The sequence below is a fragment of the Pipistrellus kuhlii genome, unplaced genomic scaffold (assembly GCF_014108245.1).
Source record: "Pipistrellus kuhlii isolate mPipKuh1 unplaced genomic scaffold, mPipKuh1.p scaffold_m20_p_17, whole genome shotgun sequence".
NCBI classification, from domain to species: domain Eukaryota; kingdom Metazoa; phylum Chordata; class Mammalia; order Chiroptera; family Vespertilionidae; genus Pipistrellus; species Pipistrellus kuhlii.
The window spans coordinates 8,410,384-8,436,313 of record NW_023425482.1 but is presented as its reverse complement, the minus strand read 5'-3'; the positions used below and the strand labels follow the sequence as shown (position 1 = coordinate 8,436,313).

The window sequence follows — 25,930 nt, the reverse complement described above, 5'->3', positions numbered from 1 at the left end:
CTCTGCTGTGTTCTGCCAAGGAAGTTATATTTGTCCCCACTTTGCATAAATCTGCCCGTCCATTCCTTTCCTCCCCAGACAGTCCCCATTACACCGTATTCACTCAGTTCCCTTGACTCAGCTTATTTCCTCCTGCAGAGTGATGCTGAGCACTGCTTTTGAAGTGGGGAGCCTGTTAGTGTCTCTTGGCCTGATCTCCTCTGGGTGACGTGTTGCCAACACTGGCATATTTAAATCAAGAGGAGTGCAATCTGGCTGGGCACAACTCAAAAGCTGCTTCCTCCAGGAAGCCTGTGCCAGCACTCGCCTGCTCTGTTCCCTGCCGCTCTGAGCCTGGGGATCTCTCCTGGACCCCGGGCATCCTCCGCACCATGCAGTCCCTCTGCCGTGTGTGGTCTTCACCGCTGGGCAGCATTGTCTACCCAGGAGCCACAAGAGCCACTCCCACTTTCCCCAGCCTCAGTTTTCCCATCTAGCCAATGTGAGTCGGCCACAAATGCGTAACCACAGCATTATGGACAGATGAGCTGGTCCGTGGGCCCAGCACTGTTCCTGGCTCTTGGCAGTCCTCAGTCAGTGACTGCCATAGTTCTGTGTGCTCTCAGCTCCCATCCCCTTGTGTGGAGTCTCCCACATAGGAGCTGCCTGGCAGACAAGCAATGAATGGGAAAGTAGTGACTTATAGGATTTCCTCTTCATAGGAGGGGGTTACAAGGAGAAAATAGTAACCCTGTTCTAAAATACAAGTTTTAGAAGAAATTTTGAAAATGTCCATTTTATTGTGCCCGTTTTTCTCTGCCCTGTAGAAGCAGTAAGACCTAGGGAAAACGTAGTGAGGGTCTGGAGAGAGAAGGTCTGCTCTGTAAATTGTCCCTCTGCTTCATGATCTGTGGTGAAATGACAGTTGAAGAAACCTTTGGGTATGCCCTGGCCAGCAGCTCAGTTGGTTAGAGCATTGTCCCCATACACCCAGGTTATGTTTCAGTCCCCTGTCAGGGCACATACAAGAATCAACCAATGAATGCATGAATAAGTGGAACAACAAATGGATGTTTCTCTAACACACACACACACACACACACACACACACACACACACACTAAAGCACTGGCCAGTGTGGTTCAGTTGGTTGGGTGTTGTCTCATACACTGAAAGGTTGCCAGTTTGATTCCCAGTCAGGACACATGCCTGGGTTGCATGTTCAATCCCTAGTGGGGGCTGGGGAGGGGTGGGGGGCATGCAGGAGGCAGCCCGTCAATGTTTCACTCTGATGTGGATGTTTCTCTCTCCTTCCCACCCTCTCCCTCCCTCTCTATAAACCAATAAAAACACACAACAGCATTGGGTGCATGCTGAGATGCAGTGACAAAGCCACATGCTCTGGCTTTCATTAGAATTTATTCTTCACAATGGTCCAGAGGTGATCAGCCCTTGGATGATGTCCACCATCCTCACCTCAAGAGAAGGTGCCTCCACTCGGAGGACATGACCCAGAGGTTCCCCACATCTCTCAGCTCCCATCAGTCCACACTGGGTTACACACCACACCCAGCTGCAGCAGTGACTGGGAAATGGATCTAGCTGCAGTCTGGGGGGGTTCTATTACCAAAAGGATGGAGGTGAGAATGGCATTAGCAGTGGTCAGTGGGATTTCCCACTTGGAGCCGGGAAGGACCAGGCACTGCAGAGAGCACCACACAGCCAGGGGGGTAGGGGGAGCACAAGCAGACACTACACAGACTGCATATCTGGCACCACGTTAGGTGCCCTCTGTCTCTATTGGTCTCTGACCTTACTTCCTTCTCACTCCATCAATTCCCCTACACCAGATGTGGTGTACCCAAACCATCCATTAAAGGACCAAACACATTCCTGCTCATTACCTTTGCACTTGCTCTTCCTTCTTTCCCAAAGCATTTCCTCCAGAGATCCACGGGCCTCACTCCCTTCACTGTTTCAGGATTTACTCAAATGCCGCAGTTTGGAAAGGCCTTGCAGGTCACCCTTGACAAAATTGCAACCCCTCACTCTGGCAGGCCCACCCCTACCCTGCCTATTCCTTTATTCCTTGTCTGTTTTGCTCCCTGCCTAACCCCCCCATGCCTGGAAAAGTGCTAGCATAATAAAGACTTGTTGAGTGAATGAAGAATGAATTTGGGAAAATGTCAGCACGCCCTGCTGTCACTGTGCAGCCCTGTGGATCACAGCCTCAATACCCCAGCCCCTTTCCGCAGCCTCACCCTGCCCAGGGTCCCCCTCTGACTTCCCAGGGTCATCTTGCTGGCTTATCCTAGTGTTCTCCAGGGTGAGCATGGAGTTGGTTACTTCACTTTCTAAAGATCCCACTGTCTTTATCTCAGACACAGGAATCAAATGCGAGCATTTGTGTATGCACCTGAGAAGTTTGATGGGCGGGCAGGCACTGTCAGCTTTGGTGGATGAAACTGTCAGCTTTGCTGTTCACCACCTTGCCTCGTGACTGACCCGGTGGTTGGCACACGAGGGTGTGGGGGGCACTTGGTGAAATGAGGGGAAAAGAACCTTCCTGGGAAGAGAGGGTCACTTGCATTTACTGCCCACCTACTGTGTGCCTGGCCCTGCCTCTGAAGGTAGAAATGGGCTGGGGGTGGAGGCTGGTGACTTTTATTTTATTTTATTATTTTATTTTTTTACATTTTTTAAATTAAATTATTATCTGTGTAGAGGCTGGTGACTTTTAGACACGTGTATAGGACTGAACAGTGATGATTCTGGGTCATTGTAAAAAGGAAATAGCTCATTGCCTAGATGTCACGCATGAATGTTGGCCCTGCTCCGGGTGAATGGGTTTGCGTGCACGTTTTCCCCATGGAGATTTGCTGTTGTATGATACATTGGGTACAGATTGACTCTCCCCAGGATGGTGGGGGAGCCCGGCTCCTCACCCCACCAGGGCTAGTGGCCGGGGGATGTCTGGCCCAAGAAGGACTTAGGAAGCTTCTACAGGAAAGGAGCACTTTGTGGGGTGCAGGTGGGGGGTGGGCCAACTGCAGTGACACACAATCCCCTAGTGTCAGTGGCTTTCACAGGAGAAGGGTTCTCTTGCTTGGACAATCCACCGATGCAGGAGATCAACATGTGGAAGTTCGGGATGCAGATACTTCCATGTTGTGGCTCCATTGCTCTTAGGGCTGGGCCAGCAAACTTCTGCAAAGCATCAGAGTAAATATCTCCAGCTTGAAGGCCATGACAGTCTCTATTGCACGACTCACTCTACCATTGCAGCCCAAAAGCTCCAGAGGCAATATCCGCGAGAATGGGCCTGGCTGTGTCTCAGTAACACTTCACTTACAGCACAGGCACCGGCTGGATGTGGTTCACTAGCCCTGCCTTTGGGCTTTGACCATTCCTTGAGTCTGCATGCAACTTGCGGGAGGGAGAGTGTAGAGGATCATGCAGGGGTGTTTCCACATTCCCATGACCAGAACTTCAGCCCTGCCTCCCCGACCTGCAGGGAGACTGGAAGAGGAACCAGATGCTGGCAAATCCATTGCAACCTTAGAAGCCTGTTCAAATTTGGCTTCCACATGTGGTTACTCCCACGCTGCCCTCTTCCTTCCTAGGACTTACCTATTTATTTCCTTCTGGACTTATCTGTGGTCTGCCTGCGGACCTCCCTCCTCCCATCCCCCTCACGGCAAAGGTGAGTCATGACAGGCGCACATTCTCCCTGTGACATCTGGAGCAGGCCTCCAGGGGGAGGGCCGGCTCTGTGCAGCCTCAGCCAAGCTAATCAGCATCTGTCTCTCTAACCACTGTCTCCCTGAACTAGAACAAGGTCAGGCACAGGGCAGGCACTTAGGAAATACTGCCCCAGAACCCAACAACTGCCCCTCCCAACTTCTGACTTGGCAGTGACCCTGGGGTAGGAGACCCCTGACCCCTGCCACCTCTCATTTGGGGGATCCCCTCACCTCCTCCCACATCCCAAGGTCAGCCAGCAGGCCCTGCCATTAGACCTGTCCCAATATACCAGAGAGGCCACAGCATCACTTCTTAATATTGTTTAATGTTCTCTTAGTGTGGTGGTGGAGGGGGGGTGGAGGGGTAGGCCGGGGTGCTCTCCAGCAGATTAGTTAGGAAGGTGCCCAGTGAAACTGAACTTTCCAGGGCAGTGGTCAGCAAACTCATTAGTCAACAGAGCCAAATATCAACAATACGATGATTGAAATTTCTTTTGAGAGCCATTTTTTTTTTTTTTTTAAACTTAAACTTCTTCTAACGCCACTTCTTCAAAATATACTCGCCCGGGCTGTGGTATTTTGTGGAAGAGCCACCACACTCAAGGGGCCAAAGAGCCGCATGTGGCTTGTGAGCCGCAGTTTGCTGACCACAGTTCCAGAGGATCTTATTTTAAGCTAGTCGTTGGCAGAGTACAAAGGAAGCCTTCAGAACAGCAAGATTGGCTAATTTTAGCTCAGGGCGCCCAAATTTGTTCCCTTTTCCTTGGCTCCATCCACTTTACAGCAAAGGTGAGTGACTGTCACACATTCTCTATGTGACGTCCAGAGCAGGCTGTGCTGAGGCAGGGCCCGCTCTGTGCAGCCTCAGCCAAGGTGGCTTCAGATAACGGAGGAGCCACAGGGCCCGGGAGACAGCCTACAGCGCCCTTGGCTTCATTCTCTTTTTAACCGACATTGTGTTCCTGAGGTGCCCCTGGGGTAGGTGTCCAATGCTGGGTGAGTCCTGGCTTTGCCACCCTGGCTGTGTGACTTGCCACATTAAGTCCCCTCCCTGGGCCTCTGTGTCCACAACTGTAAAATGGGCAGATTGGGTCTGGTGACTCTAAGGGCACTTTTAGCTCTAAGAATCTATGAGGCAGGCATCCTGAGCTGGCAGAGCCCCCTCCTGGTGGCAAGTGGAAAGAGGTCATCTGCTCTGAGTCTCAGGGACTAGCTCACCTTCTGGGTAGGCACTCTCTTCTCACAGAGGCAGCCCGAGGTGACCTGCACACACCTGGCCTTCAGTCAGGCTCTGTCTGGCCTGCACAGGCGCAGAAGTTAATTTTGTTTCTTATTGGAATACCAGCTCTGCCTCCCTTTCTCGCTCTTCACTCCCTGCCAAGAGTCTCCTGGGGTTACCTCCTAAATAAGGGGCTCATCTGTCACCAGAGAGAGCATGGTGTCCCCGGTTATGATACCCAGAGAGAGACACAACCTCACAAATGCAGTGCCTGTCTGGGAATGCATAGCCTCAATCCAAACGCTAGGAATCATGGAGCAGTTCTATCACTAAGGAGGATGTATATGCGTCCAGAAGCTCACTGTCATCTACGTCAGAGAAAAGAGTCAGGTTTAGATCACAGGAGACTAAAGAGACAGGACAAGTAAACGCAATATCCGATTCTAAGCTGGACCCTGTCCTGCCAGGGAGAGGCTGGCGAGAATATGATTAGGTAAGCTGACAAAATTGGAACAGACAGTAGATTAGATTAAACGATTGCATCCAAGTTAAATGTGCTGACGTGGATGACTGTACGTCGTTTTACAAGAGGATCTCCTTAGGATCGGGCTTTCCTGGGCTCGCCATCTTATAAAGAAGGGGGCTGGTTTACTTCAGAGCTTCCTATCCTTTCATTTTGAGGAAGAATCATGCATTCCTTTGGGAATCCGATGAAATCTCTGGACATGGCACTTTGAAACAACGTCACTTACACATTCTTTGTTGCCGGTCATCTCCAGAGGTCACAGAATCTCATGGAACTCTCAGCTAAGAAGCCTTGGACGGTTGGTCTGATAGGCCTTCAGTTACCATATCCTAAAGTTCTGAAAGCAAAGGGCATCATGCAGTCAACTTACTCTCACATAGTCCAGAAAAGCATGCCCTGCGTGTCATATATATATATATATATATATATATATATAGAGAGAGAGAGAGAGAGAGAGAGAGAGAGAGAGAGAGAGAAAGAGAGAGAGAAAATGATAAAGCAAATGAGGCAACATGTTTGAAAAAGATGTGTATTCAAGGGTTCTATGTACCATTTTTGTTCTTGCAACATTTTTATGTGTGAGTTTAACATCTTTTTCCAAATAAGATGTTAAAAAATCACATGCCTGCCTGGCCAGTGTGGGTCCATGGTTGAGTGTCAAGTTATGAACGAGGTTACAGTTCAATTCCTTGTCAGGGCACATGCCCAGATTGCAAGCTGGATCCCAGTAGGGGTGGGTGCAGGAGGCAGCCGATCAATGAGTCTCTCTCATCATTGATGTTTCTGTCTCTCTCCCTCTCCCTTCCTCTCTGAAATCAATAAAAATATATATATTTTTAAAAAATCACTTGCCTGGTGCCTAAATATCATTCAGTAAGTGGTGCCCATTATTAGCATTTCACTGTGAGTATGAGGCAGGGAGTTTAATGCTGGTGAGAGGGGCAGGCAGCTGGGGCAAGAACAGCCAGGTAGCCAGGTGCTGAGGGGCATGTGGTCGGGGTGGGGTGAGGTGTTCAGGGGGGGGGGTGCGGGTAGCAACGTGGCAGACAGCTGTGTTACAGAGATGCCAGTGAACTATTTGAAGTTGAACTACTCACTGATTTTCGCTAAGGGAGCAAGTCTATGGATAGTCAGGGGCCACGGTCTGTTTTTCCTCACCTTTTTCCTTGTTTCTTCCCTGCCCCTCCATGGTATAAAATGCTGCAATGAACTATACTTCCTAGAATCATGGGCTGTCCATACTGAGGGACTTTAACCACCATCTCATCCACCCTTTTCATGGGATCAGTAAGAAGAGGAAGTGAAATTAATTTCCAGGTCGACCGTGATACAATGAAGAAAGGGGGAGAGTTGGTACCCAAGATATCTCAAGACAGCCCTATTTACTAAACTCAGGAAAACATGGCAGAGTGTTGTTATAATCTTGTCTTGGCTGTTTTCTTTGAGGGTTTGGGTATTGTGTCATACGAGCCTCAGAGCTGCAGCATGATATACTACAGAGTGTCCTGCTGGGAACCAGAGACTTGGACTAACTAAATGAACTGGTTGTGTGGCCTTGGGCAGGTGGCTTTTTCTCTCTGAGCCTTGGTCCCCCCATCATAAAATGCAAGAGTTGATCTACGTAAGAACTTTTTTATTCTTTGTGTAGGTTCATGGATTCCTTTGAGGACATGACTAAATCAATGGACCCTATTTCAAAGCTGTTCACTTGAAATGCATAATCTCCAGAGGTTCACGGATCCTCTCAGGAAACTCTCTGCGCAGACTGTCTTCTGACAGGCCTTCCAGTTACCAATTTCTCAAGTCCTAAAAGCTATCAAAATAGAGTCAGTGGGTAGAGCTCTGCCTGCATTGCATTGAAGAACTAACCCATCCATTCCCAAGTCACTCTTTGAGCTCAACTCTGGCTAGAGAGATGTTGAATAAACATTTTAAAGTTATCTCTTAGAGATGTATCAGTGCAACATGAAAATGGCTTGAAGTAAAGGCTCTTTGGCAAATTTCTCCCTTTGGTTACAGTCACACCCATTGGCCTCAGATAAAACAAGCCCTCTGACAATTGGAGACTCCTTCCAGCCAATAGGGGTAAAGAGACCATCTAGCAACTCACTTGTTATCCCTACAACATCCAATCAGCATGAAGGAAAGTCTGCTCCCTGAAACTAGACTAGCCCCCCAGAACATTGCTGGGAGAAAAAAATAGACCATTTAATTAAGCCCCACATACTAGCAATTGATTCCAATTTTCCACTTCTAATTTAGTAGATAATGTCCACTGAGTGTGCACTAAGAAACTATAGAACGTCGTAATGTTGATGATGAGCTCACCTATTTTTCTTTCAGTCCTTGCACATTTTTGTTAAGATACCTGGTATGAGAGAAAAAAAAGAAAAAAAAAGAAAAAGAAAAAGCCTGGTACGTGGCTCAGAGGAAAATGGAGATGCCTGGGTGGAAGCCAGACCCAGTGACAGGCAGAGCTGCAGCAAGAAGTGGCCGAGTCACTCACGGGAGGTGCCATTGAGATCTCTCCCAGGTGTGCTTTGCGGGGAAACAGTAGACAAGATGCCAGGATTTTCTTCCCCGGGTACCAGGAAGAACTCACAGGAGGTGGGCCCTCTGATCTCACCCGAATGACTCAATTGTTCTCTGTTCCAAACTGGTTTTTCCACATCCCATCCGATCATCTTCATCCACTGCTGCGGTTAGTCCACTCACATCACTTCTTCCTCCAGCATGTCCAACATCTTTCCATTACTGAAACTTCCAAACCCTCTGCACAGCACCCACAGCCCACCACCTTCTCACCCACCCCACCTTTCCCGCATTTCCTCCCAAACATCCCTCCATACTCAACCCTTCCTGTGTCTCTGTGAAGGACCTCTGTGAGCCCGATGCTCAGAATTCATTGCTCTTTCCTCTCTGTCTCACTCAGCGTGCACTGCTTTTATCTCGAATGACTTGGTCCTACATCTGCCTCCTAACTAGATGTAAAGGGCCAAATTTGTTAGTGAATGAACGGATAAGACAATAGATACATTTAAGTATATGCAGAGAATGCCTGTTCTCTGGCATCAAGGGCTTGGGCCAGGGGGCCGACGAGGGGCAGATCCTAAGGCTGCTCTTGTTTCCACGCTGTGTCCATGGTGGCTTAGCGGAGGGTGGAAAGCCTGGGTCCCCACAGAGGAACCAGCAGCAGGAACAGACCTCTCAAGGGACAGAGCCCTACAAGAGTTCGCTTTCAAGGCCAAGGACTGGATTGTTGGAGAATATCCCACCAGGAGTCCAGTTGGCCAAGGAGGTCCTGCTGTGCTGGCAAGTGGCACTCTTGTCCAGGTGCCAGGCAACTCAGGGAGGATGGGAGTCTTGCGGCCATGGTGCCATTTAATGCAAAGAAGCCAGTCTGTCCTCTTGGATAAGAGCTTTCAGAGCTGGGGGAAGGTGGCTACACTAGGAATCCATTGGTAGCTGTGAGCAGAGGAACTGGCTTGTAGTGACTGGACCCTCCACGTCAGTTCCTGGTGCTCGGGTGGCCCAGAAAAGAGAGTCTTTGGGGATGGATGGATGGAACTCTGTAGGCTCAGTTCACAGGAATCTGGAACCCAGAGTGGGATGCTGGAGACTGTTGGGAAGGAAATGAGAATGGAGACTGACTTCACCTAGCAAAACCAGATGTGCTGAGGGAGGGACAGGGAGGGGAGAAACGACAATGACCTGGATAAGGTCAGCCTGGATCGTGGGGCCAGGAGGCTCAGGAATCACAAACCACCCCAATTTTGGCCTTGAGCCCCTTGTAGCTTTGGGAGCTCCCCCAGGGCTCCGGAAATGTACCACCGTATATCTACGGCAGCTGTTCTCCAGTCCATGAGTGAAGTCCTGGATGGAAGTCCTGGAGTGTTCACGGGGGTTTGCAGCTAAATGTATTTGATGGGGGAGGCGGGTCCCTCCAGGATCAGGTCATCCACGTCGCTCAGGAGCTCGCGCTCACTGGCCGTGGCTGCATTCTGCAGGTGGCGGAGGCGGGCCTGGAGCTGCTCCTGCTCCTTCTTGAGCTCCACGTAGGAGTGCGAGAAGGTGTGGAAGATGGACGTGGCTGGAAAGGCCATGATGAGGATGCCGCTCAGGATGCTGCTGAGGGCCACCATCTGGCCCGGCACGCTGCGCGGGACCATGTCCCCGTAGCCCACCGTCGTCATGGAGATGATGGCCCACCAGTAGGAGGCCGGGATGCTGGTGAACTCCAGGACCCGCCCGGACTCGTTCTCGGCCACGTAGACCAGCGGGGAGAAGAGGGTGATGGCCACGCAGAGGAACAGGAGGAGGAGGCCGAACTCGCGCGTGCAGCGGCGCACGGTCAGGCCCAGCGTCTGCAGCCCCAGCGAGTGGCGAGCCAGGCGCATCACGTAGAGGATGCGCAGCGCCCGCAGCACGCGCAGCAGCAGCCCCACCTTCTCCAGGTAGAAGCTGCCGCCGCCGGGCCGCTCGTCGTCCTCCCGGGGCTCCTCGGACACCACCAGGGACACGTAGTAGGGGGAGAGGGCCAGGATGTCGATGATGTTCAGGGGCCCCTGGAAGAACTGGCACTTGTTGCGGGCCTGGACGAACCGCAGGCAGAACTCCAGGGAAAACCAGGCCACGCAGATGGTCTCCACGATGAAGATGTAGTAGCACTTCTGAGAGCACTCGCCCTGGAGAAGCGACAGAACGCAGGGTAGAGCGGAGGATGGCAACAGCACTGGGAATGGGGGGAATGGCCACGCCCAAGGGCGATTCCATATATCTATGTGGACAGCAATATACATAGGTATATATGGGATATTGATATGTTGAATGTGGATAGAGATACTGGTTCCACCTATAGATTCTACATATTAAATATATTCTATATGTACTATATACTCTCTTTATTCTCTTTTGTTATTGTTGTTGTTCATCCTCATCCAAAGGTATTTTTCCACTGCTTTTTAGAGAGAGTGGAAGAGAGAGGGAAAGACAGAGAGAAACATTGATGTGAGAGAAACACATCCATTGGTTACCTCTTGAAGGAGCCCCGACCAGGGTCTGGGCCAGCTGGGGAGGAGCCTGCAACTGAGGTGGATGCTCTTGACCGGAATCAAACCCAGGAGTCTTCAGTCCGTAGGTCAATGGTCTATCCACTGAGCCAAACCAGCTAGGACTTTATTCTATACTAGAGGCCCATTGCACAACATTGATGCAAAAATAGGCCTTCCTTTCCCTGACTTCACTCCTAGCTGCTCAGGAGCCAGCAAGACCTCGCTTCTGTCTGGAGCACCACTCCTGTAGGCCCCTCCACTGCTTCTCTCCCCCTCACAGCAGGCGTCCTGCACCAGTGCCTGAATATGCAAATTAACCCACCATCTTTGTTGGGTTAATTTGCATATGCATTATGATTGGCTGTGTGCATAGCGGAGGTATGGTCAATTGACATGTTTGTCTATTATTAGGTAAGATAGTATCTGTTTATTATGTGCTGTAGACTCTTAGTTGTCCACCAAAGCCTCCTTTTTACATAGTTATCACGTTGTGGCTGGGTGCTGGCTGCTCAGCTGGATCACAGACTATCTTTCCAATCTCCCTTGCAGCTAGGTGTTGCCAAAGAACAAGTCCCCACCTGTGGAATGTGAACAGAAGTGAGGCATGCCACCTCTGGTTCCAGAACTTAAGGTGTTGGTGTGAATTCCTGAACACACTTTCTGCCTGTGAGTCAGAACAACCCATTTGGCCCTGCAACCCAGCTTGGAACCAGTAGATTGGATCAATGCCCCAGGGAGGATGGAGCACTAGGGATGGCAAAAAAATCTGGGTCTGCGAATGAGAGCTGCCCACTCACCTTGATCTCTCTTTGTAAGACAAATCAACTTCTATTTTGTTTAAAGCCATTCCATCTTGGGGCCTCTTTGTTAGAGCAGCCAACCTTCACCTTTCCCTGTATAAGGCCCTCTTGTGCACCAGGCATGTGCCCAAGTGCTGTCCCTTAAGCCCCACAGTGATGCTGTGAGCAGGCAGCACAACTTCATTTTATGGCCCAGGACATGGTTCTGAGCAGTGAAATGACTCACTTACATAGTAGATGGTCTCTTAGCCATTCACTATTTTGTAACTCCTGCCATCCCTCATTCATTTATCCAACAAAACTGTCTAAAGTGTGCCAGGCCCTGAGCTAGTCTCTGGGTTGGGTAAAGTACTAGGGAAGTAGATGTTGTTTCGGGGGGGGGGGGTTTGGGGCTATGGGGCAGAGAGGACTCCTGCGTTTCTAGAACGGCACTGGTGACATGGACTGCAACTGTTCACACAATTGTCTAGGACAGTGGTTCTCAACCTTCCTAATGCTGCGACCCTTTAATACAGTTCCTCATGTTGTGGTGACCCCCAACCATAAAATTATTTCTGTTGCTACTTCATAACTGTAATTTTGCTACTGTTAATGAATCATAATGTAAATATCTGTGTTATATTCCAGTGGTCTTAGGCGACCCTGCTAGCGGTTCTCAACCTGTGAGCCTAAGACCATCGGAAAACACAGGTATTTACATTACGATTCATTAACAGTAGCAAATTACAGCGATGAAGAGCAATGGAAATAATTTTATGGTTGGGGGTCACCACCACATAAGGAACTGTATTAAAGGGTCGCGGCGTTAGGAAGGTTGAGAACCACTGGTCCTCTAGGGGATCCCAGCGAGGTGGGGGCTGTTCTGGCTTCATTGTTGTGCCATTCACACTCCCTACCTTTGGCTTCCAACAGAGTCCCAGCAGCCCCCCTGCTCCTCCAAGTGTGGTCCTCTCACCAGAACCATCCCCTCCCCTGGGAGCTCATTAGAAGCACAGACTCTTGGTTCCTTCTCCATCCCTGAGGAATCAGAATCTGCATTTTAACAAGACCCCAAAGTGATTTGTACGCACTTTAAATTTGGTCCCGGGCAGTGGTTCCCAACCTGGGCTGCAGAGCAGAGTCACCTTTGAAAAGCATCCTGACATCTGGTCTTGGACCTCAGAGATTCTGTAATTGCTCTAAGTTTGAGCCTGAGCAGTAGAATTTTCCAGTAGCCCCATAGACGAATCTCATGTGAAGCCAGAGTTGAGAACCTGACTAAATTATATATACTTATGATGGATGAGCAAATGAATGGCAAAGCCAGTTGGCTGCCTGAGTGAAAAGCAAAATGTTGACAACCACAGTTTCCTTTGGACTAAAAAGCTCTGAAGTGGAAAAAGAAATTATTTCCAGTGCCTGGGCCCACAGGACAACTAAATTGAAATGTCCTTTATGTCTGGCCGCTGGAGAAAGAAAAACAGGCTGGTCTGTTCCGCCCTTTGTCTGCCTGTCCACGGCTGGGCAGCTTTCTCTTGACTTGTACCTGGCCCACTGAAGGGGTGGGAGGTGGTGGGAATGCTGTTGAGGGTGTGGGATCCAGAGTGTCTGTGTCTAGGTTCACATCCCTCACTTCCGCTTGCTCGGGCATGTCATTTAGTCCCTCTGGACTTGCCGTCCTCTGCTCCGGAAGTTGTGATGAATGGAAATGATGCGTGTCAAGCAGGTAGCAGGCTGTGGCACCTGCAGACACACTATACTACCTTTTTGAGATGAGTGACTGGGCACAGACATAGCCTGCCTGGTCGGTTAAAGGCAGCCATATCCTCGTTCTATTGCTGGATTCTTCGGGAACCTGAGGACATTCTCCAACATATTGGGAGGCCTTTGCCATGACTGCCCAGTTTCTTTAGGATCCTGGAGGGCACAGGAGTTTAGGATCCTGATTCATCAATCCTGCTACAAAGTTGCTGTGTGACCAAACAACAGTCACTGCCCCGCTCTGTGCTCCAGTTTCCGATGCAGAGGTTGGAACAGAAGCAGTATCTATCGAAGCTGAATTAGAATCCTGTGCATCAGAATCCCCAGGGTGCTTGTTACAAATGCAGATTCTTAGGGCCCAAAAGCCAAACCCTGGCCTAACTGGTTTGGCTCAGTGCATAGAGTGTTGGCCTTGCGGACTGAAAGGTCCCAGGTTTGATTCCGGTCAAGGACATGTACCTTGGTTGTGGGCACATCCCCAGTAGGAGGTGTGCAGGAGGCAGCTGATTGATGTTTCTCTCTCATCAGTGTTTCTAACTCACTATCCCTCTCCCTTCCTTTCTGTAAAAAAGTCAATAAAATATATATTTAAAAAAAAAAAAAAAGCCAAACCCTGGATTGGGGTCCAGGAATCTGAATTTTGGCAAACCCTGCTGTTGCCTCAGAGGCACCTGGATGTTTTTCAGACTCTGGGCCAGATTCTCCCTCCAAGGCCTCTTCCGTCGCTGACAGTCTGGGATTTTTCCTTCTGGCCTAAGAGCCTGCGGCATCTGGGAATAACTAAGTGTTCCAGGCCAGTGACCCAAAGCTCAGGAAGGTGACCCCTGAGAGAAGGCTCTGTGGGTCCTCTCTCTGCCCTGTGCTGGCGTTTGGCTATGCAAGGCACGCACCAGCCACTTCCTTCCCGCGGCCTGGCCAGGCTGTGCTGGCCACCTCCCCGCACTGCAGCAAGCGCCTGCTCTGCCCAGTCACCCACTGCATTGCTGCTCTGCTCCGCACCCTTACACCAACCTCCCAGCCCTGGTCCCAGAGAAGTGCCCGGGTGGCAGCCAGCGGAGGGGCAGCAGGGGTTGGTGGGGCTCCAGCTCAGGAAATTATTCCCAGGCTGGTCAATATTGGAAGGAAAATAGAGAGGGGGAAAAGTTACTTTTTTCTCTCTGAGGAAGTTTCCTTTGTGTGTGTGGGTTTTTTTGTGTGTTTTTTGTTGTTGTTGTTGTTGTTTTTTAATAATAAATATTTTAATTGATTTTTAGAAAGGGAAGGAGAGAGAGGGAGAAAGGGGAAAATGTTACTTTTTTCTCTCTGAGGAAGTTTCTATTGTGTGTTTTGTTTTGTTTTGTTTTTACCAATAAATATTTTAATTGATTTTAGAAAGCGAGGGAGGGAGAGGGAGAGAGAAACATCAATGTGAGAGCAAAACATCAAATCGGCTGCCTCCGGGGATTGAGCCTGAAACCCAGGCATGTGCCCTGACCAGGAGTGGAACTGGCAACCTTTCAGTGTATGGGACGACACCCAACCAACTGAGCCACACCGGCCAGGGCTCTGGTTGTGTTTTGGAAGTGAGGTGAACAACTCATCCTGGATTGCTCAGAATTTTCTGGATTTGAGGGCAGAAAGTCCAAGGTCACCAGAACCCCTTCAGTCCTGGGCAAACTAAAATGGCTGGTCACCCTCTTGGGGGGTCTTGCCACCAGCAGGAGTGAGGAGTGCTCTGCTTCCCTCATGCAGTGAAGGAGAATGTGAGTCAGCTGCTGGAGGTGTGAGCGATGTAACCACGTGGGCGAATCTCACAGACAGGATGTAGGGCAAGACAAGCCAGATGTAGATCTCCATTTATGTGAAGTTCAAGGACAGGCAAAACTCATGTAGGGTGGGCAACATCACCCAAATAATAGCTGCCTCTGGGTGGGTAGCGATTGACTGTGAAGGGACGTGATAGAATTTTCCAGGGTGATGGGGCCATTCAATTGTTAAGTTGTACAGCTAAATACATTGTGCTTTTAAAAATATTGTATTGATTTTTTACTGAGAGGAAGAGAGAGAGAGAGATAGAAACATTGACCAACTGCCTCCTGCACACCTTTCACTGGGGATGTGCCCACAACCAAGGCACATGCCCCCTTGACTGGAATCTAACCTGGGACCCTTCAGTCTGCAGGCTGACGTTTTATCCACTGAGCCAAACCACTTAGGGCATACATTGTGCTTTTTAATGCATATACATTTTACTTATAAAACTGTAAAATAATAGTATGAATGATAATAAGTGACTGGGAGTAGGGAGGGGATGGAGAGAAAGAGAACAAGGGTGGAGATATGTTGCTGGTCAGTGGTTGAACATCAACTTATGTACCAGGAGGTCAGTTAGATTTCCAGTCAGGGCACATGCCCAGGTTGCAGGCCCGGTCCCCAGAAAGGGCGTGAAGGGGCAGCCAATCAATGATCCTCTCTCATCATTGATGTTACTCTCTTTCCCTCTCCCTTCTTCTCTCCAAAATCAATAAAAACATTAAAAAAAAAAGAAAAAAGAATAGCAGATGTGGACAATTGTGGAAGCTGAGTGCTTTATACTTGGGTGCATTATATTATTCCGTTTACTTTGCAAATGCCTAACATTTTCCATCATGAAAAGTTTAAAAAACAACAACACCAAACTGGGTCAGAAATCAGAACTACAATGAGATACCTACCATCCACACTCATTAGGATGGCTAGGATTCTAAAGACAAAGCATAACAAGTATTGGGCAGGATGGAAAATAAGAACCCCTCACCTGGCTGGGCGGAATGTAACATGGTACAGCTGCCGTGGGAAATAGAACGGTGGTTCCCCAAAAGGGTAAGCATGCATTTGCTGTCTGGTCCAGCAATTCCACTCCCAGGTAGATACTTGAAGGAACGGAAAAGAGGCATCCACACCAAAACTTGTACATGAACATCCATCGCAGCCTTATTCCTAACAACCCTAAAGTGGAACCGACCTAAATGCCCATCCACGGAAGAACGAATAAACATTTGGTGTCATTCACGCACCTGGCCTCTAGTTCAGCCATAAAAAAGGACGAAGGACTGATCACACTTTAACTTGGATGAACCTTGAAACCCCGATGCTCGGTGTAAGAAGCCAGACACAGAAGGCCAGAAATTGATGGCATGGTGCTATTCATAGGAAACGTCCAGAAAAGGCAAGTGCATGGAGACAGGAAGTATGGTTGTGGTTGCCTGAGCCTGGGGGGGTGGGAGGATGGGGAGCAGCTGGTTGTGTGCAGAGGTCCTTTTAGAGATGATGAAAATGTCCTGAAATGAGATAGCGGTGACTATTGCACAACGGTATACTAAAACCCTCTGATCGCACTTTACAAGGGTGGATGTTATAGGATGCAAATTTAACTTAATAAAAAAAAAAACCAGGGTCCGTCCTGGGTGCGGAGGCAGTAGGCAGGGGTCCCTCGGCCTTGCCCCGATTTCTTGGCTCCAGAGTCGAGCGGTGCTGGAAGGCTCTGGGCCAGAGGGTGGGTGGGCAGGGCTTTCTGAGGGCAAAACCACTGTCCCTGGGGTCCATCTGGGCAGGCTGCCCGGCGGGCTGCCACAGCGTCAGTGAGGGCCGGTTCTAGAAGTTCCATCTGGGAGGGACTCGGCTGAATTCTTGACCTTGGAGCTCCCCCCTCGCCCTCTGCCTCTCACCGCGATGCCTGCCAGCTCCCCTTGGGAGCACGGCCAGATCCAGGCAGTTCTCACCTCCTCTTTAGCTCAGCGCTGGTCCCACAGCTTCTTCTGCAGCTCAGACCTCCTTCCCTCCCACCCCCGATCACCGCCCTCCCCCTCCCCCACTTATGCCTCTGGCCCTGGCCTCACGTCAGGGCTGATTCCTCTGACACTTTTCTGGGCCTGGCTGTGCTGATTCATTCCTCTCCCTGGCCTCCCCCTTCCCCTTTGACATCGCTTGCCTCCTTTACAGGCCTTCCAGAACACTCTTCTTACTCTCCCTTTGCCTTGAGCCAAAAACCCACTCCCCGGTCCTCCCCATCCCCCCGGATTCCCTCCTCCCTGCTGTCCCCACTCCCTGAGAAGGGGCTCTGGGAGTGTGGAGCTTAGCAGGAGGGGACTAGGAACTGGGCACCGAGGGGGGAGCATGACCAGGCAGGAGGAGCAGCGTGAACTACAGACTCAGGAAAGGTGGGAGAAAACAGAGACACTCAGCGGGGAGGAGGACTCAGAGAGCAGCGATTGTTGTGGAGCTGGGGAGGAGACGCTGGCTCCAGCTCGAGGCTTTTTATTAAAAGGCGGGAGGTGGAATTTGCAGCCCCAAAGTCTAGCTGCACCCACCGGAGGAGGGTGCCGGCCATAGTCCCAATGGGACCGGCAGGCATCGCTGTGAGACACAGAGGGTGAGGGGAAGGCTCCAAGGTCGAGAATTGGGCCCCGAACCCCTCCCCGAAGGAACCTCAGGAACCGGCCCCCAGTGACCCCGCGGCAGACTCTCAGCTGCCCTTGGGAACACGGCCCATTCAGCCACTTCTCACTCCTCTTCAGCTCAGTGCTGGTCCCACAGCTCCACCCGCAGCTCAGGCCTCCCTCTCTCCCTCCCTCGGTCCCTCTGTCCCTTGCCTCCCTCCTCCTGCCTGTGATTTCCCCCACCTGTGCCTCTGGGCAGCCTGCTGCAGGTTCACCGGGTCCCCAGGAGTTCCGCCTGGTCTTTTAAAAACACTTCTCTGTGCTCCTTCCCCGGCCCTGCCCCTTAGCGAGAGGCCTGAGCCACAGCGCAGGATGTGAGGGCCAGTGAGAAGCAGAGCTCCGGGGTCCCACCCGAAGCCCCACCTGGGACCTGGGACCAGGGCACTGTGCGCAGCCACAATCCGGCGTGTGCACCAAGCAGACCTCGGGCACAGGAGCAGATCCAGGGTGGGAGGAGAAATGAGCAAAGGCTGCCAGGTAGGTAGAGAGAGAGCAGGTTTGTGCCTGTCCCCACTGTGTCCCCAGCACACTGTGTCCCCAGCACTGTGTAGGCCCTCAGGGAAGATCTGCGATTGCATGAAGGATGGCGACGGGCACTGGAAACAGAAGATATTTGAGTGAATTGGCCGCTGACTTGGCCGCCGCCATTTGGGTTCGAGGAGCTGGGAGAGAAGTTGATGAGCAAAGCAGATGAGCAGGTGGAAGGGGAGTGAGCTGAGTCCCAAACGGTGGGCAAAAACAGCGGGGTTCGCTCTGTGCCAGCTCATGATAAATATTAATAGGATCATGCAATCCTATCACCACCCTCTGAGTAGGCATTAAGGTTACCCACTCTGACTGGTGAGGAAACGGGCACAGAGAAACGGAGGGACTGTCCAAGGACAGGGCCAGGGCACGGCCGAGCTGGGATGTGAACCCAGGACTAGCAACACAGAGACCTGGCTCCTCTCCATGGTGAGACTCTGTCTGCAGCTGTCGGGATGTCGCAGGAACAGCACAGAGGAAGAAAGAGGTGGAGAGAGGACGAATGAGTGTTCGACTGCAGCTGACAGTGACCTTCAGCTCCCCCAGGGGGGAGGAGGGTGCTCTGACCAGCAGACCTGCCGGGCGAGGGCTGCGGCCCTGTGGAAGGGCGCTGAGTGAATGACAGAGTTGACAGTCTTGGCAGAGGTCATGGGCAGAGGGAAGCAAAGAACTTGGAAAGCTGCAGCATTCATCACCAAATGGAAGGATAAGCAAATCGTGACGTCACAGGGAAGTATTACTCAGCTAATACTTCACTGTGATTCCATGATTCCACGGATTCCATGATTCCACGTAAATGAAATGTCTGGAAGAGGAAAATCCATGGAGACAGAAAACAGATTGGTGGTTGCCGGGGCTGGGGGTGTGGTGGGGTGGGGTAGAGGGATGGGGAGTGACTGCCTAATAGGTACAGGGGTTTCTTTTGGAATTTGACAGAGGTGTCGACTGCACAACACTGTGAATGTACTTAATTGCCACTGTATTAATGGTCCACTTTCAGATGCTTAATTTTGCTTGGCCAGTGTGGCTCAGTGGTTGAGCTTCACCGACCCATAAACCAAGAGGTCGATTCCTGATTAGGTCACATGCCTAGATTGCAGCTTTGATCCCCCCAGTAGGGGATATACAGGAGGCAGCCCGTCAATGCTTCTCTTTCATCAATGTTTCTATCTCTCTCTCCCTTTCCCTTCTTCTCTCTCTAAAAATCAATAAAACTTGTAATTTCCAGCTGAAACCAGTTTGGCTCAGTGGATAGAGCGTTAGCCTGCAGACCGAAAGGTCCCGGGTTGGATTCCAGTCAAGGGCATGTACATTGGTTGCAGGCACATCCCCAGTAGGGGGTGTGCAGGAGGCAGTTGGTCGATGTTTCTCTCTCATCCATGTTTCTAGCTCTCTATCCCTCTCCCTTCCTCTCTGTAAAATATATCAATAAAATATATTTTAAAAAAAACTTGTGATTTCCTATGAACAAGTACTGAATAAGTGAATAATGACGATGACAGCTAATTTTTATTGACCACTTCTTATGTGTCAGCATCGTTCCAACTGCTTACACAAATAAGTCACCTTCACCCCTTGAGAAAAGGGCTAATCACATCCCCATTTTACAGATGTGGAAACTGAGGCTCAACCAGGTTGACTTTTCTGAGGTCAATGAGGTCATAAAAGGGGCAATTCAATCCCAGAGTGTCTGTGGTCTGAACCATCACACCAGTCAGAGAAGCACCTCACAAGGACTGGCTGCCTCTGAAACGCTAAGTGCTAGGGAGGCCAAGGATCCGGACTGCAGGCAGAGTGGCCCAGCAGTGGAGGCCGGTTTTAGAGCCAAGCAGAGGTGATGCAAGTCCGGTACTGCCACATACTGTGACCTTCAGAAAGCGATCCAACTTCCCCGAGCCTCAGTTTCCTCACCTGTAAAATGGGGGCAGCCATGTATCCACTTTCCAAAGCTGTCGCAAGGACTTGGTTTGGTCTGTCAAATGCCAGCCCCATGAGGGTGACTAACAAGCACCGTCCTTTCATCCACTCAGAGATGAGCTCCCTGGGGGAACCCAGCACGGACTGAGTGCTTCCAGAGGTGCTTGGGCACTTGGCTTGGTCCTTTCTATCTATACTGGCTCCTCCCTCCTCCATCTGTAATTTGGGGCACAGACCTTTCACCCCAACTGCCACGTTTTCTCTAAGGGATGTTGCTGCGAGAAGTTAGAAGAGACGGGAAAGGGAAGACTGCTTTCTTCCGGTGTCTTCTAATTCTCCACCCAGCCCAGCGTTATACTTTTCGAGTCTGATGGGGGGAAGGGGGAGGGGGTGTTTCTGTGGTCCTAGCCAGGTGGCATTAATCCAGCTGAGCGGGTGGTGGTGGGTCCCTGGGGACCGCTGAGCCCTGTGCCTCCCCGCACAGCCAGTCCCAGAAGCAGCCTGCCAGCGTGGCCAGCATGCCCTCAGCTCACTGCGTTCAGGCTGACATCCTTGGGGGCAAAAATGAAAACGCCAGGAATGTGTGGCCGGGAGAGAACATCATCTTTTTATGTAAATGTAAGGACGTGAGAGCCCTGTCCTCAGCGCTCCAGGCTCTCTGAATGGCTGTGATTATCAAAGCGGGGAAGCAGGCACCTTCTTCTGAGGGCCATGCCTCTCAGCCTCTCTGGGGGCAGCGTACAGACAGGGGGCTTCCCAAGGTGACAGACACCCTTTAACCCGGAGCAGAGGAGGCAGCTGATGGCTCCGCTCCGCCTCGGGGCTGCCTGGCTCTGCGGCCTCTCGCCCACCGCTCATTTGATTTTCTGAGTTTCCATTAAACTAAGCGTGGGCTCACAGCCTGGGCGATTTTCAGAGCCGTGGGCTTTGAAAAGACCTTGTCCCGCTGCACCATCTGAATCCTGGCCCCCAGGCAGCCCCTAGGAGGAACAGGCGGGGGGAAATCCAGCCTCAGTTTCCTTCTCCGTAAAATGGGTACCATTTCCGTGAGGTACAGGAAATGGGGGACAAAGGCCAGTTATCTTGTCCTGATCTCTCACTGCAGTGTCCACGTGTAAATATTCCTGTGAACGGGCAGGATCTTAAATCACATGATACCGTGCCGAAGAATGAAAAAATGCCTGTGATTGGAGCTATAGTCCCCTATTGGGGGTAAAGGGTGTGGGGAGCTGTTAGAAAGTCGAACATTTTGGTTGGTTTTCTTTAGGACTAAACATGTATACGTTGGATAAGATACATTTTATTAAACAAATAATAGCTGAGAGCCTACTCTGTGTGAGGAACCAGCTGGTTCTCCATCTAAGTCCTCTCTATCTGGAAAGTTCTCTGATCCTGTCATATTGCCATGCGATATATCTTTAAGGGAAGGGACCTTTCATCGACTAACAACAGTTATGAGTCATATACAGGGGGCACTGCCTTATGGTTGTGTTTTCTCCATCTACTATAAGGTAAGCTCTGTAAGGAGGGTGATGGGGAGCCATGGAGGAGGATAGAGCTGGGCAGGAGCAACATTTTAAACTAGGAATCAACCCAGGTCCCAGTTTGAAGCTCTCCAATACCTTCCCCAAAACATGTTAAGTCTTATTTCTTAGACCATCTGACCCCTGGCTCCTGGAAAAAGAGTCCAGGAGTAGGCAAGAGAGTCTTTTGCTCTGGCCTCCTGGGGCAGACACAAAAGTTAGCTCACCTCCCAGTTCCCCACGCAGCAGGAGTGGCTGAGAGCTCAGGCGTGAAGGACCAAGCAGGAAAAGTGAGGGCGGAGTATCTCTACCACCACGGGCATGTTTACTCTGCAACTCTGAGCAAGCTAGTGCCCCGAGCCTCCGTTTCTTCCCCTGAAAATGCAGCTGGGATGCCCACAGAATGATGGCTCAGGAAGGCAGGCGTGTGTGGCCTGGCATAGTGCGTGGCACAGAACAGCTGCTCGATAATTCCACAAGTGCCCAGAATGTGTAAAACCTCACGGAAACGGTACTCATTTTACAGAGAAGGAAACTGAGGCTGAGAGAAACGAAGCCGTTTGCTAGCGGTCACAGAGTCAGGAGCCGTGAGAACAGGGACGGCTTTGTCCGTGTCCAGGGTTCATGATCAGAAGCAGGGCCACCTCGTGACTTCCGTGGCCCATGGTACTGTGGCCTTCGTGGGCCACAGATAATACATGCAAAAAATACACGAAATACAACCGCACTGGTCTGAAGATGAATATATCCACGCTGGATACTATTCACTCCTCCTCCTCCCCTCCCCCCCTTATTTTCAGAGACATTAAAAATGTTTTCAGCTGATAGAGTGTCAGCCTGTGGTCTGAAAGGTCCTGGGTTCGATTCCGGTCAAGGGCATGTACCTTGGTTGTGGGCACATCCCCAGGGGGGGGGGGGGGGGGGGGGGGGGGGGGGGGGGGGGGGGTGCAGGAGGCAGCTGATCGATGATTCTCTCTCATCGATGTTTCTAACTTTCTATCCCTCTCCTTTCCTCTCTGTAAAAAATCAATAAAATATATATTTAAAAAACCCCCAACTCAATAAAATATATTTAAAAACAAACAAGCAAAAACAAAAAACACATTTTCATTAGCCCTACATCTCGTGGGCCCTGGGCGCGGGGCCTGAAGGGGACACGGCCCCTGGTCAGAAGCCACTCACCTTGTCCTCCTCGGCCCGCATGTCGGGCATGGTGCTGACGCACAGGCTGACCGCCGTGGTGGCCACGAAGAGGATGGACAGGCACGCGAAGACCTTCCCGGGCAGCCCGGACTGCGGGTTCTCCACCGTCTCCCGCAGCCAGTCCATGCAGAGCCCGCAGCGCGAGGGGTCCGCGGCGGGGCCGCCCGCCTCCCGCTGGCGCTGCAGGGACTCCTCCTCCCGGCGCAGCTCCGCCAGCTCCTCCAGCTTCTTGAGCAGCTTCCGCCGGCAGCACTTCTCCAGGTTGGCCTCCTCGATGCCCCAGTAGGCCAGCTCCTCCTGGAAGGACAGCACGCACATCTCCCGCAGCAGCGCCAGCTTGCCGGCCGCCAGGAAGCTCACGATCATGCCGAAGGCGCTGGGGCTCCGGTCGAAGAAGAACTCCTGGTTGTCCTCGTCGTAGTCGTCGCAGAGCTGCGCGATCTCCTCCTGGCTGCGGCAGAACTTGAGCTTGCTCAGGCGGCTCAGGGGGAACTCGTCCAGCGTGCTCCAGGGGAGCACGTACCGCCTGCCCCCCACGTTCACCAGGATCTCCTTCTTGAGGTCCGCCGTGGGGGAGGCGTCCAGCGCGCCCACCTTCCGGGCCCGGCGGTAGTACAGGCCCTTGATGGACGGGGGCTCCACGGGGCCAGGCAAGAGCTGACTGAGCGGGCTGCCGCAGGAGCCGGAGTGGTGGTGTCGGGGATGCAGGCCCCTGACCCTGGAAGGGATGGGCATCGCGATAGATGACCTGGCACCCAAAGGGGCGAGAGCAAGAAGACGAGAGAAATCAGTCACAAGGCAGAGTCCTGGTTGGTTACAGACATTTTCTCCCCCAAAACGGCTTAGTACTTTCCTGCCACTGTATCTGCATGTTTCATTCTTTTCATCTGCCTTCTAACACAGATGTGTTGGGTTCACTGGGGATCTTTCCGTGAACAAAGGGAGACACTGCCATCCCCTTCCTGTGAAGCATACATTTATCTCTCAGAAAAATCTCCCTGGAACACACATTATACCGACTGGGACTCGAGGAGCTGGGTCCTGAGCTGAACAAGTCAGGACTGTGCCCCTTTTAGGCTGTGTGGTCCTGGGCATGTACCTTAACCTCTCTGATCTCAGCATTATCCATTCCATGACAAGTCTGGCATCAACCCCGAAAAAGGTGCAGTTGGTAAAAACAGGGCTTACGTGTGTCAGAGGTTCTCAAGTTCACTGCCAGGTTCTGACCCCTGATGGACTGTCACTACAGGTGCATTACCCAGGCACTCTGAGCCCTTTGCTTCATCTACGCAGCCAGGGATGTTGGAGTGCCCACCTCCTGGGGCACAAAGAGGGTTACATGCAATAACATACAGGGAGTGAATATTAAGAACAGTTCCAGATGCTTCGGACAAGCCGGGCACCTTGTATGTGCTTCCCTATGTTAACGCATCTCAACAACCCCATGAGTCGACTTTACTATTTCCATTTTACATACGGAGAAACAGAGGCACAGAAGGGTACGGGAGAAGGAATGTGACAGTGGCATCTGACTCTCAGGAGAAGCTCTACAATGTCACCTGATCCCTCTTGCCTGCCTTCTCGTGTGGAGGACTGCGCACTCCATGATGGTGCTCCTCTATGTATATTGGGTGCTTGTGTCAGCTACTCTTGTTGTGTGACCTTGAGCCAGTGACTCCCCCTCTCTGGGCCTCGGTCTTGTCATCTGCAAAACGAGGGACCCTTGAATGCTCTCCCCATTTCAGACCTACGTGAGGCACTTGATTGAGGATAGAGTTTTAGATGTGGCCCACGCCTTCGTAAAATCACCCCCATCATAGTAATTCTCAGCATCCTACAGCCGTGCCCTATGCTTTTCATTGCATCTATAACCTTACGTTCCAAGATGCACTCCAATCAAGAGAAACACTCGGCCGCTGAATGGGAATCAAAGTTCCTCTCCATTTCAGAGCCAGTGGGGTTCCGGCAGACGGCAGCGACGGGTTGAATCACAGCCTATGCATTTCACACTTGCTCCCCATACCACCTTAGGTTATCCTGCATGCATTACTCCGTCTACAACGTATGGCCAGAGGAAGATGCGCAGCCTGCAGAGAGAAGAGCGTTTCTGAAATCCAGGGAGCCCTTCCCAAGCGCTTTCCTTTTCCTGCTGCAAAAATTAAGCCCCGGGGAGCTGAAGTGACTCATCCAAGGTCACACAACGCATCCAAACCCAGCCCGGACTCTGTGTCTCAACCTGGGGCTCTTTCTAGAACCCCCAACACTGCACTTTCTGCATTCACAGCACAACCCCAACTTTGCAATCCACTGCTCCCCGAAACAGCCGGCACACAGAGCTCCTTCCAGAGCACGGGAGAGGGGGTCCCTCGAACGGCACTCTGGCCAAGGGTGTTTCAATGTCCCGCCAACGCCCACCCGTGCAGCAAACAATAACTTCTTCCCCCAAAGTGCAACTCACCCTCCCGTCTCAGAGAGCCGGTTCCCAGCTGCTTCTCTGCCCAGCCAGAGGAGCCCATGTCTCGATGTCCCGGGAAGAGACAGGCTCGTGGTGGAAGTGAAGGGAAAGACAAGGAAATCCCAAACACGGCAGTTTCTGGCAGAGTTAGTTTCCAACCTTCTTCCCTCGTCTCTTCCAGAAACCCGGAGTCCGTTCATGCTGCATCTCTCTCACCAGCAGCTGCAGAACAGCCCTGGGGGAGTGGGGTGGGGGTTTAAGAGGACACAGGAGCCCCTCTCCCCAGGAGAGGGAAAGGTCTGAGGGGTTCACGCTGTGGGGGAGAGCTGGTCCAGCTGTCCTGCTTCAGCTGCGGGCTCTGCCCGCACTCCGGGTCCCACCGGACAGCCAGTGTGGTCCTGCCAGGGGCGGGGGGCGGGGTGGGGAATGGGAAGAGCTTAGAAATAATCTCTCCATCAGCCAGGCAGCAGGCTGGAGCAGCCGCCGCCGCTGCTGCTCTGCCAGCCGCCTGGAAAGCTAGGAGAGCTGCCCTCCCTCCCCTGCAAGGAGGAGCATAACTCGGAGGGAGCAGAGGACAAGTTGGGGCCAAGGCATCCGTCCCTGGCACCCTGGAGGCTCCTTGGCGGGAGGCGGGAGGAGGAGGGTGCCGCTGATGGGCAGGTGCTCAGCTGGAAGCGGCGGGAGGAACTTTTTGCTGCTTTGAACCAGCCCAGGTCTGGGACAGGTTCAGAGAAGCCCAGCCTCCCGCCGCTGGGGGTTCAGGAGGATGCATGATGGACCGGGCAGAGGTGT

General features: G+C 51.7%; 1 protein-coding gene across 1 annotated transcript; it reads right to left on the bottom strand.

Moving 5' to 3' along the window:
• Positions 1-6,308: 6,308 nt before the first annotated feature.
• On the bottom strand, positions 6,309-23,425 carry KCNG4 (potassium voltage-gated channel modifier subfamily G member 4). Its single transcript, XM_036440989.2, has 2 exons — positions 22,663-23,425; positions 6,309-10,152 (listed from the first exon to the last, which is right to left on the bottom strand). Exons 1-2 carry the CDS (start codon positions 23,416-23,418, stop codon positions 9,379-9,381), a joined length of 1,530 nt encoding a protein of 509 aa, XP_036296882.2. The 5' UTR covers positions 23,419-23,425; the 3' UTR covers positions 6,309-9,378.
• Between the last annotated feature and the right edge of the window lie 2,505 nt (positions 23,426-25,930).